The sequence below is a fragment of the Coregonus clupeaformis genome, chromosome 9 (genome assembly GCF_020615455.1).
Source record: "Coregonus clupeaformis isolate EN_2021a chromosome 9, ASM2061545v1, whole genome shotgun sequence".
Classification (NCBI taxonomy): domain Eukaryota; kingdom Metazoa; phylum Chordata; class Actinopteri; order Salmoniformes; family Salmonidae; genus Coregonus; species Coregonus clupeaformis.
The window spans coordinates 3,273,852-3,286,935 of NC_059200.1; the positions used below are offsets into that span (position 1 = coordinate 3,273,852).

Here is a 13,084-nt window from a genome sequence, read left to right on the forward strand (position 1 = left end):
GATTTTTGCATCACAACACTGAAGTGTAAGGGGCCTCCAATTTTGTAAATGGACTGGATCTTTATATTTTCCACTTGTATCCTGTTTCAGTAATAATGAGATCAGACCTTCTTCTTGAGTGTCAGATAATCTACCATTTACATAGGAGTGGTTAAAACATGCTAATAACGGTCCGCTTAGTACATCAAAAAGGTTTGGTATACCTCGACTGGTATGCCATCCAACCCTGGAGTTTTCCCCGGACTTAAAGTCTTTAATTGCATCCAGAAGTTCCTCCTCTGTAATTTCACCTTCACATGAGTCTTTCTGTGTGGCTGTTAATTTGACATTATCAATAGAAACAAAATCTCTACAATTAGCTTCAGTTAGAGGAGATGGAGGCGACTGAAAAGAAAACATATGCTTAAAGTACTTTGTTTCTTCCTTCAAAATATCATTTGATGAATTATGGGTGACTCCGTCAATTGTAACCAGTTTCATTAAGTTCTTTTTGGTAGCATTCCTATGTTGAAGATTAAAAAAGAATGTTGTGCATTTTTCCCCATATTCCATCCAGTTTGCTTTATTTTTATAATATATTACACTTGATCTTTCTTGAATAAGTTTCTCCATTTCTTTTTGTTTTTCCTTGTTTTTCCTTGTAGAGCTCAATATTTGATGGCGCTGTGCTTTCTGAACAAAGTGGTCTTTGTTGACTGAATTATTCAGGAGCTCTTTATCAAGATGGCTTACTCAGTGATGGAGAGTGACAGATAGAACAGTGGTATCTTTCTGAAATCTCCTCTACTCATTATGACCGACAATAACTGTACAAAAGGATTCTAGCTGGAAGGTTTGTAGGCTATGATTTCCTATTCATTGCTTTTGAACATTGTAAGTACTGTAGATAGCGAGATGTTTACTGGTAGTAGGAGGAGACTTATGTGTGATGAGACACAGTCTATAGGAGGAGAATCATCCTTAGAGATACTAGTCCTCCAATCCTGATGAGCAGCTCAAGTCCATGTGACATCATGTGAAGATGTGAAGGCTTCACATAAAAGTGTTGTGTGCGTGCGTGTGTGTGTGTGTGTGCATGCATGTGTGTGTGTGTGTGTGTGTGTGTGTGTTTACTCCTCTGGGATAGGCACATTGAGGAGAATGAGGCAGCAGAGCACATCTGTACAATCAGATAACTATATGCCTACTTATCATTTTATCATCCAATACAAATTCATTATCATCTTTCACTGCATAATCAAAGAAAAGGGAGAGGGGTATTTAATGAAGAGCAATATGAAGAGTGACAGAGAAACAGCTGCTTTAGCCAAGCCCTAAAACCCCTTTCACACAAGTGCTTATCCAGAGTAGACAGAGCACACAAACACTCTCACACAAATATTCACTAGACTAGAATGAAACTCATACAGTAAAAGAAAAAGGAATATGTGTCCTAAAGCATTTAAAAAGGGGTTGCCTGAGAATGTTGATATTGTTATGTGAGTGTGTTTTACATGTTTAATTTGTGTTTATTGTAGGCTATATTCCAACTGTGCTTTTCAATGTCAGTTCTGTCTTCTTCAGTGTACTCTGAGTTATGGATAGCTTCTTAGTCTGTTCTAAACTAACACCAATAAGTCACACACCAATAAAAATACAACACAGATTAGCAAATCAGCAAGTTATTGATATTTATTTGCATTTTGAATTTATCACTATACAGTTCTTTATTTTTTAATAAGCACTTTATGGTTTGGCATTTCTAACATCATTACCAAATTAAAACATATTATCTTAAAACAAAAGCATGTAACGGAAATTAAATTTATAGCACCTTTTGCATTTGCAATTGCTCAAACAGCTATGACCGCACTGCCCTAAAGCTGTTTCAAACACGCTACGTGCATCCTATTTTGGTTAGCCTCCTCACGCAGAGGAGTTGTTAATGGGGTATTTCTCTTTTCCAATAGATCTGAGTTGAAAATACTAGATATGTACAGTACAGAACAGGACAGCAGTCCCTCCCTGTATACCATAGGCCTATAGTACAGTATGTCCCTACAGTACAGATCTAGTGGATCTACTTTACATCTGGGGCAAAGTGCACGACTACGCCGCTCCTCCTTGGTTCGGGTCTTTCCTCCAGTGGTTCTGGTTCTCCTCCAACGGCACCCTGGGAATGATGATCACCGGGTCGGAGAACCTCGCCATTAAGCGCTCTAGGAGGCGAGGCAGCACAGAGTTAAGACACAAAGAAAAAGACAAAAACAAAGAGACACAAGATGAAGCATTTCTCAGAGGCCAATCACAAAGCATTCTGCTGAGTTGAGTTGAGCACCCTGTGACTACTCATATCAGAGGGCAACATTACACTGCTACTGTGGGAATGTGAAGCTCAGTCTCAGAACTGGTTTCTTATCACTTCAAACCTAAAATAGCACCAAAAAAAACATAGTTCACCTGCCTACCTTCCTCAATTCCAAACAAAAGTTAACAATCAATCAAAGTTAGGATTTTGTGTTATGTTCAGATCAATAAATAGCCACTGCTCTCCGAGTTTGAATCCAATCTGTCAGCTGAAACCTTCTCAGACTAAAAGCTAGAGCAATGGGAATAATGAGAGTCTAATGAGAGTCTCAGGGTGTTCAAGGATAAACAGCCACAGGACATTCAGGATTAATGTAAAATGAAACTTGAGGGGACTAAAACATGCACTTACTATCTTCTCCAGTAGCAGAACTGGCTCTCTCCAATGCTAGAACTACTGTACCTCCTCACTCTATTCCGACCATGCACCCCAATAAACATTGAATCGACATATTTTCAATAAACAATTCAGATTTAGTATCAAGTCTAGCCCATATAAAATAACCACACATTTGGTAATACTGTATAACATTTGGATTACAGGTCCCACTCAGACACCATAACAACATTACATCAAATGATCAAAATGATCAAACCAAAAAGGATAACTATGTGTTATTATAAACATATATCTGTAGGTGTGTTTACCCACAGGTTTATTAATCATTTCAATATAATCACACTGGTAACATGCGTGTAATTACGATATACCTTTGATATAATATCAAATAATGTTATATCAAATAATAGTGGTTGCATGGTAGGGCTAATCCAGTTGCTCTAAAAATAAAAAACGATGGGCGATCTCTAGTCATCTGTGTGAATAATTCAAAAGTCACATTTTACTACACAGCCATGCAATTTGTTTAGCCTTGACCTATTTATTCTAACCACGAGCAATAAATGGATCTAGTATCTTCTAGTAGCTCAAGGAGGGATTCCAAGATGGTCTGGAATATAGACATTCTACTACAACAAGGCAGACCCAAGGCCTCCTTAAGAGAGGAACCTTAAGGAGACATACGTACATTATAGGACATGACAGCCACACACTCACACAGACAGACAGCCCCACACACTCATTCCCCTACTCTAGTTTCCATATGGAAGAGAAATAGAGGAGGGATCTGACCTGGTGGGAACTGTATCGGAGTACAGAGATTTTCAACACAAAACTGTGCCATTATCAAATATCAAAGAAATCATAACTTTGAAATACATCTTATGAGCACATATGAATGACAATGAGAGATTTGTGGCTTGCGGCAGCTGGGTGTGTTTTTAGGTTACCTTGGAATGGGTAGTGTACAGCCCCACAGGTGTTGCTTTAGCGTCTGCACCCAGCCTGTATCACGGATTGGCTGACAGAGCTGTATGTAGTGGTACTGTTTTAGCACAACCCTTCAAATGAATCAGAATGTCACTCATTAGGTTTTCTAGAGGTAGGACTTCACCTTGCACAGCATATCCAAATGTGATATCCTCGAAAAGCTAATCACGATACCAGATAAAGCTGGAAAATACAGTAATTACATGATTATAATGATTTTAGAAAATATATCCAAATGTCACACATTTGTTACACCCAAAGAAATAACATTTCATAAATCATTACATTGTGCGCATTTGTACAGTTTGTTGGCCCAGTAAATACATGACATCTAATTCTGGAATAATGTTCTACCCATCCTTAACTTGCATATTGCTATATAATTTGGGCGAGGTCTTTGAATATATTGGGACACATGATGCAAAATAATAATATATTCCTCACATAATGTAGCAGCAATATGCAAGCCCTTGGAAGGATGTCAGAACTCATGCCAGAATGTCTTTGATAAGCGCCAAAGAAAACCTGAAGGCAAAATTCTCTTCCATGTGGATTCACTCACTAAAAAGCATCTCATGTCTCACAAAGACACAAAAAGATTTCAACAAATACCTGCAACCACAGTTCTTTCACCCTCCTCCTCCTCCATACGTTTCAACACAAAGAACCAAGAGGACACAGCTTTTTCTGCTTTTCATTTATTCATAATATTTCAGTAAATAGGAGCAAGCAGAGAGAAACACAAGCACGTCACAGTAAAATATTTGTGTCCAATACATACTATAACTTTTTTGTACCATTATTACTTTCTATTCTTTGTTTGTTTCTTATGCTTGGATTAAAGATAAATAGCACCGGGTGTGTTGTGTGTCAGCACTTTACATGTATGACCCCCCGACCCCACTCCCTGTGTTACGAGAGAAAGTGTCCCCCCCTCCCCAACAAAATGCTGCAAAATGCTAATGAGATGGCCTTCACCCTCCGCTCTGTGGGCACATGCTCAGTCTGAGCGGAATATGGCATGGTGGTTCATTGTGACATACTAACTCAAGACACCACCATGGCAAATGGAGAGACAACACACTCCAGTATTCAAAATGGAGGGGAGGCAGCCAGTGGGCTCTGACTAGCACAACAGATGACAACAACACAAGAGAGAGACTGGGGAGTGTGGGGAGGTGGGGGTGGCCCATGACAAGACAAGTCCTGCTCAGCACAATGCATTGCTCTATTGTGGTCTATTCCATCCCAGGAATCTGAAATGCTGTTCTGGTCTTTACTACTGTCTGCTAAGACACAAGTAGACATGTGTAGTAGCTTACTACTACTTACAGCCAATAGAGCTCTACTGGCACTTTACAGCCAATTCAAAGGGGATTAGTCTAACTTGATTAATTTTGACATAATGAGGTTTACGTTTGTAATACAGATAACTTTCCTTGCTCGCTCAATTTATCCCATTCAAGAAACTGCATACATATGCAGAAGTATGATACAAATGTAAACCAAATATAACATTTAGTTTAGCTGCTTGTCCTAATTCAATCAAATCACATGTGAGAATATCAAGTCATTCTACATTGGTAGCCTATGCCTACAATACTTAAATTGCCATAGAAGGCAGCAGAGGAGAGATTGATTTGGAGTTGAATGCATTTAATATAATCTTGACATCTACATGTAATCTTCTCAACCTAATGAAATCCACATACACACACACACACACACACACACACACACACACACACACACACACACACACACACACACACACACACACACACACACACACACACACACACACACACACACACACACACACACACACACACACACACACACACCTGGTCCAGGGAAGAGGCCAGTTGTTTGAGGCCCGTGTTAGACAGAAACGTAGAGACTCAACATGCATAAACCAGAAACAAAGACAGAAACAAGTCCAGAAAAAGAAGCATTCCAAACGGTCAGCATTCAACTTACCATAACATCACAGGCACATTTTGGGGGGTATATTACAATAAAGGTATTAGCAGAAGTAATTAGTGTTTTATACCCAAATAAATAGATGAATAAATAAAACAATAAATAACATATAATGATAAAACCATAAATCTGCTGAAAGAGACAAAGAGTTTTGACTAGTAACATATCCTGCCAGACACCTCTTTAGACCTCTGGGATGTGAATATTGTTGTTGGCTTCTCCCATCTGCTAGTCCCATGGGGGCCTAAATATTCATGTTGGTTACAGTCAACCATGACTCCCTGTGTGTGTGTGTGTGTGTGTATGTGTGTGTGTGTGTGTGTGTATGTGTGTGTGTGTGTGTGTGTGTGTGTGTATGTGTGTGTGTGTGTGTGTGTGTGTGTGTGTGTGTGTGTGTGTGTGTGTGTGTGTGTGTTATAGCTACATAGAGTCTGTATGGCCTGGGTGAAAGCATAGCTAAAGACCATAGAGCCACAATATCAATTTCCTATCGTGACACAGTGAAATGTAACGTAGTTATTACAGTTTTTTCCAACTGCTTACACACGTTTTCAAAACTATGTCTCCTTTTTTCAAAACTCTACACACAATTCCCAAAACTGCACACACAAAATGCAAAATGCCTCACATCTCCTTAAAAATGTAACACTTCATTCAAAATGCCATAAACACATGTCAGAATGAAGCATTTGCATCAAATGGCAAACACTACTTTCATAATAGTAAATTTTTGGATATACCATGTAAACACTGTTGTTCTAAATCTAAAGCCCTTTGGTCTTTCATAGGCTTATATATACATTTCAATACAATGTTCTACAGTGAAAGTAATCTGCTGAGAGGGGTAACAAGTACACTGTAAACACCAATGCAATGTAGAAACAAAAAATATTTATTAGGCCAAACATTACTGTTGTATACAGTAGCATACAACAAAACCATAAACATATGTAAACCAAAAGTATATTCTTTAGAATACAGTAAAGAACACAAAAGTGTGTGTGGGGTCCGGGGGGGGGGGGGCAGTCCAGGAATTGGTAGGCGGGGGGCAGTCACCAGTGCTAAGCTACGCTTCATCTCTTCTCCGGGCTGGGTCTGGTCACAATACTTCGTCCACATCACAAGATAAGTTTTCTCTTGCCAAACATCGAGGGAAGTATCTCCTAGCATGGCGTAGCCAACCTTGGACAGAGGCAACCTCTATGTCCCCACATGCGTCCTCCATTGCCTGGAGAAGCGGCACGCGGGCATAGGGTTGGCAATCATACACTTTCTAGCGCCAGGCTGAGAAGAATTCCTCTATGGGATTTAGAAAAGGTGAATATGGGGGTAGGTACAAAACTACAAATTGTGGATGGGTGGCAAACCAGTTTTGGGCCAGAACAGCCCGGTGAAAACTAACATTGTCCCATATTACCACAAATCTAGCAGGCTCCTGATCTGGATCAGGGACAAGCATTGTGTAAATTGCATCCAGAAAAGTGAGGATATGGCCGGTGTTGTACGGACCCAGTGTGGCATTGTGATGGAGGACCCCGTTTTGAGTGATGGCAGCACACATAGTTATATTACCCCCACGCTGTCCAGGGACATTGGTAATTGCCCTCTGTCCTATTACATTTATTCCGCGGCGCCTGGTTTTGGTGAGGTTAAAGCCAACCTCATCCACATAAATAAATGTACATGGGCATCCATCTCCAATACTCTCTGTAACAGACAAAATGATATACAGATGAGTAAATATGGTATGTCTGAAGTACTGGAAGTAGTGTTGCATACATACCTCTACAAAGTCATGTCGCAGATTCTTGACTCTGTCAGAGTTTCTCTCAAATGGCACCTTGTAAAGTTGTTTCATCGTCACTTGGTGCCATTGGAGGATGCGTTGTATGGTCGACAGGCTTACAGCATTGATGTTGTTAAATATGGTGTCATTATTCAAGATATGCTCTCTTATCTCTCAAATCCTAATTGCATTGTTGGCCAAAACCATATTTATAATTGCAGTCTCTTGTACATCTGTAAACAAACGTCCTCGTCCTCCATGATGTCTTTGCCTTTCCACTCTGTACAGAATTCAAACACAGTATGTGTTCAGCATAGGAACTGTAAACAATGTACACAAAAATGTAGTACAGCATGATAACCAACCTCATTCATTCAATGCAGTGCAGTAAATGGATGGCTTAGAGTTACAAATGTTTATGCAATACTATGCAGTCATACGTATTTTACAGTACATTACTGTAATGCTAAAATAGTCATTAGATAGTTGCATACCTGTTCTCATTTCTGAAGGTTCGAATTATGGACGCCACTGTAAATCGACTCAAGTTGGGCTGGACTCTCAGTCCAGCCTCTCTCATGGTCAAACCGTGGTTGATCACATGATCAACAAGTGTTGCCCTAATCTCATCAGAGATGGCTCTCCTTCCTTCTCTTCTTTGCCCTCGTCCTCGTCCTTCTTCTTCCTCTTCCTCTTCCTCTTCCTCCTCCTCCTACTCCTCCTCCTCCTCCAACTCTTCGTCTTTGAATTTGTCCTCGTTGTTGTCCCCTGCCTCTCCCTCCTACTCCTCTTGCTCTCTGTCCATTGTTGGCATCCATTGATCAAAACAGTCCTATACTACAGTAAAGCAGTGATTTGTTAGTGATCAGTTAAGCAATTAGTGTTTGCACATGTGAGGAGTGTGTGTGTGTCCTGGTGAATAAGTGTAGCATTTTGATTGGTTGTGTTTGGAAAAGGAAAGCAAGTCACTTCCTGTTAGATTTTTGTGTTTTAGGTAGAGAATTGTGTGTAGTGTTTTGAAAAAAGTGTTTTATGCAATTGACAACTGAGTCAAAGGCTGAGAAATAGCTTATGGTTTTGGAGATTTGGTGTGTAGTTTTGCACTTTGAGTGAGAGGTTTCAAAAATTGTGTGACAAGAAAAGATTTTGTGTGTAAGCAGTTGGAAAAAACTGTAAATATGGTGTCATTATTCAAGATATGCTCTCTTATCTCTCAAATCCTAATTGCATTGTTGGCCAAAACCATATTTATAATTGCAGTCTCTTGTACATCTGTAAACAAACGTCCTCGTCCTCCATGATGTCTTTGCCTTTCCACTCTGTACAGAATTCAAACACAGTATGTGTTCAGCATAGGAACTGTAAACAATGTACACAAAAATGTAGTACAGCATGATAACCAACCTCATTCATTCAATGCAGTGCAGTAAATGGATGGCTTAGAGTTACAAATGTTTATGCAATACTATGCAGTCATACGTATTTTACAGTACATTACTCTAATGCTAAAATAGTCATTAGATAGTTGCATACCTGTTCTCATTTCTGAAGGTTCAAATTATGGACGCCACTGTAAATCGACTCAAGTTGGGCTGGACTCTCAGTCCAGCCTCTCTCATGGTCAAACCGTGGTTGATCACATGATCAACAAGTGTTGCCCTAATCTCATCAGAGATGGCTCTCCTTCCTTCTCTTCTTTGCTCTCATCCTCTTCCTCTTCCTCCTCCTCCTCCTCCTCCTCCTCCTCCTCCTCCAACTCTTCATCTTTGAATTTGTCCTCGTTGTTGTCCCCTGCCTCTCCCTCCTACTCCTCTTGCTCTCTGTCCATTGTTGGCATCCATTGTTCAAAACAGTCCTATACTACAGTAAAGCAGTGATTGGTTAGTGATCAGTAAAGCAATTAGTGTTTGAACATTCGAGGAGAGTGTGTTTGACCTGGTGAATAAGTGTAGCATTTTGATTGGTTGTGTTTGGAAAAGGAAAGCAAGTCACTTCCTGTTAGATTTTTGTGTTTTAGGTAGAGAATTGTGTGTAGTGTTTTGAAAAAAGTGTTTTATGCAATTGACAACTGAGTCAAAGGCTGAGAAATAGCTTATGGTTTTGGAGATTTGGTGTGTAGTTTTGCACTTTGAGTGAGAGGTTTCAAAAATCGTGTGACATGAAAAGATTTTGTGTGTAAGCAGTTGGAAAAAACTGTAAAATGGCTAATGTAATTATAATTGCATGATAGTAACATTTAATTCAGTGGATATTCTCATCTGCTGTGCAAATGACTGGTCTAGTAATGCATAATCATGTTACAATAACCCAGATGGCTCCCAGCTTGGCAACAAGGTTGATGAAACAAGGTAACCTTGTCTGACCTTTAAAATAACTTGATAAATGAATTTGACTGCGAATAGGAAGAACTATTTGAATGAGAGGGTATGAGGTTTTAAATGTTGTCCTGACAATTATTTGTTCAAAACCATTTCCACGTCATCCACAATCAACATAGTTATTAGGTTTACAAAATTAGACATTGCATACAAGAATGATGGCAAAGTTTAACAAAGCATCTTAGTAATGCCAATCTGATAACAGACAGACTTGGAGCCCCATGTGCACAAGAAGACAGCATTCAGGAAATACAGAGCAGGCACAAACTCATCCATGGATCGATACACTCCAAGCTGCACATTTATCAAAGATTTTCAGACTGTTATCCTAGATGAGCATCTACTGTATCTTAGCATACATTTATAAATGTATCTTTGCATAAATTTGAAAGTTACAGCTACAGAAATCGAGTCCAGTCAGTGAACCAATTTTCATGGTCTTCTCATTCCCAAAAATCCTTGATAAACTCAACAAAGCAATCTGATCAGTTGGAAGATGGAAGCCAACCACACAGGATTGCTAGTTGGTGGGCTCATGCAACAATAGCACGCGCCATTCATTGGCTAACCAGGCAGCCAGTAGCCATGGCAACCTTGAGATGGAGACGTGGAGAGTGGGGGGTGGTGGGTGGCATCGGGGAGCAGAGGAAGCAGATGCACACGCCTACTTGTTCCTACGGTGATCTAATGTAATGCGAGGCGGGGAAGCAACGACATGTCATGTCCCAACCCTGACATTTACTGTAACTACTTCTAACTTAGCCAAGAGGCAGAGAGAAGAGAGAGAAAGAGAGTGAGAGCGAGCGAGAGAGAGAGAGAGAGAGAGAGAGAGAGAGAGAGAGAGAGAGAGAGAGAAAACATAAAAGGGGATGAGAACCTCTAATTAATTTTGCAGCCTTCGTTGTCTTTCCCCCAAAGAAGAATAAAAAGTAGTGCTAAATGATTTTTACTCTTTTGCCTCAGCCAGTTTGTTGTTCATCTCTTTACTTTTCTCCTTGTCCCCCTCCGCAGGCCTGGACTCAGTGGGCTGGTTCTCAGAGGTCGTCTTCTTGGTGCCCCGCAGTGCTGTGCTGCCCGGCTGCTTCTGCTCTTTGGCCTTCTTGACAGGTTTGCCCCCCTGACTAGCTACCGTGGTGCCTGCCTTTTTGGGTTTGGATCGGGGAGCCCTGTTAGACCTCTCAACCTAGGCACAGGGGATGGGGGAAGATGGAGATTCTTTATATATTCCATCACCCAAGACATTAGCAGCGGGTTTAAATGACTCTGCAAAGAGCTGTAACTGTCCTCAGTTTGATATTGTGTTTGCTTCAGTATTACTGATATGATTTGCCATCACAACATACACAGTAAACAGAACAGCAGCCCTCCAAGAGAAAGATTCTGTCATTACAGTGAGTTTGAAAATGCACTCTACAAGGCTGTGGTTCTGAATAGGAGATTAGCTGCATTATGGCTGGACCATGGGAGTAGTCAATAGGACATGATCTTAAAGGTTCTCACCTTGGTCTCTTGTAGCCCTTTGTAGGGCTCATTGTACAGGCTGCGTATCCTCCTCCTGTCCACAGGCTTGTTGTCGTTGGGCTGCTGCTTGCTCTGCTCTCCCCTGTAGGTGGCGCTATAGCTGGTCTCCAGGCTGGTCTTCTCATCAGGGGGAAGGTACTGGGACTTGGCTCGGATCAGCTTCACTGGCTTCACATCCCTGTGGGCTTTGAACTCAGTCCTATGAGAAGAATCAGCGCCAAATACAGTCAGTAAAATAGCTCTCTTCACATTTCAACCTACAATCTATTTATAGACAGGAGAGAAGACTAAATCTGTATTGTCCCAAAGGGCAATTTGTGTTGTAGTATGTAGGCATTAAAAAAAAACATGAAATATGAAGCAGTCACATACAAACAAGTACATTGACATAGAACGGGCAGCGATCCCCAAAGCACTGTTTGGATATAGAAATAGATGTAGTGGAATGACTGGGTCTCTCCCACAGTATGAGTGAGTGGGTGTGTGTAATGTATAGGAGCTGGGTGGTGACTGCGCCAGGCAGCCAGCGGCTCAGGTGTTTAATATAGTCCAGACACAGCTGTTTTTCAGAAGGTCAGGTCCATAGTGTTCACACAGAACAGCCTGACCTCCAGTCTGTCTCATAAAGGGGTTCTGTACAGCCAACCTCCAGACACATCCAAGAGCAATTAGAGATAGGCATCAAAGTGAGATCTGTTCACTATCAATTCTCTAGCAGGTATATAAACGAACATGTTGCTACTAATTGGAGTTTTAGATTGAACTGCCCGTCATAGATAAAGTTGATTTTAAAAGTTGTAATGGATTTTGAACTCATAAAAGCAGACCTAATTTTCCAGAAATGACTACATGATAGTCTTCTCACTGATGGGCAGCTGAAGGCTGGGACATGGCATATTAACTTATACTCACTTAATTTATTGGGAGGTCAGGTGGAAACATATTAATTCATTATACATAACTTCCCCATCCCTTTCCCACTGCTCCTCCATACTATCTTACCAGTGTATAAAATGTTTAAATTTTTCTGCCGATTGAATTGGCTTTTCACAGTGTATTTCCTTCCTTGCCAATGTCCATTGTTCATGCGACTAATGTAGCAAACACCAAATGAAAACAGATGACCCCTGCCCTGGACAAGGACAAACTACCTGTCAAGGCTCCCCAGTGACCCCATTCTGTGCAGCAGGACACCCCAACCCCCAACCCCCAACGGCCTGCACAACCACACAATATACACCCCTACCCTTACAGCCACATTGAAAAACACTGCATAGATCCAACAAAGAATAAAAGACCACAGTGAAAAACTCAATGTTCCCGCTGTGGACTACAGCAGTGAAGGGAGGAGGGGATTAGGTAACACTATTACTGGCCTGGATAGAGGAGGCAGCCCAGTCAGGCTCAAGTACTACATACCCAGTTTAACAATTAAGCTGCTGCTGAAGATCACGTAGAAAGATATGAAATATATCACACTATAGCTCAACCCATGGCAGCTAATGTAGCATGGCCATTAATGGATGACGAGAAGGCTTAAGTAACAGCCAGCCAGCCAGCCTTAAAGACCATTATGTGTGATACAAATGAATTTCAGGCTGAAAATAAATCACACTGTATCTGTAGCTGTCTCTTTTCCATCACAGTATGAATCAAAGTTGGGTCCATACCGCAAAGATCCTCTTGTAATAGGTTGTCATGGGATAGAATGTGGGTGGAGAAAAACAACAGAATGTGTGG

The 13,084-nt window shown here is 40.8% G+C and overlaps 1 protein-coding gene across 2 annotated transcripts in view; it reads right to left on the minus strand.

The window, feature by feature from the left end:
• Positions 1–1,658: 1,658 nt before the first annotated feature.
• Positions 1,659–13,084, minus strand: part of LOC121573577 (microtubule-associated protein 6 homolog) — a 36,306-nt gene continuing 24,880 nt past the window's right edge. Inside the window, exons 2-5 of one of the 2 annotated variants that reach the window (XM_041885666.2) lie at positions 11,324–11,543; positions 10,774–11,006; positions 3,637–3,747; positions 1,659–2,198 (exon numbers count right to left, since the gene is read on the minus strand). In XM_041885666.2, coding sequence (XP_041741600.1) covers positions 2,060–2,198; positions 3,637–3,747; positions 10,774–11,006; positions 11,324–11,543 — 703 coding nt within the window. In that variant the 3' untranslated portion in view covers positions 1,659–2,059. The remainder of the gene's footprint in view (positions 2,199–3,636; positions 3,748–10,773; positions 11,007–11,323; positions 11,544–13,084) is intronic. The other variant, XM_041885667.2, reaches the window with a different exon arrangement.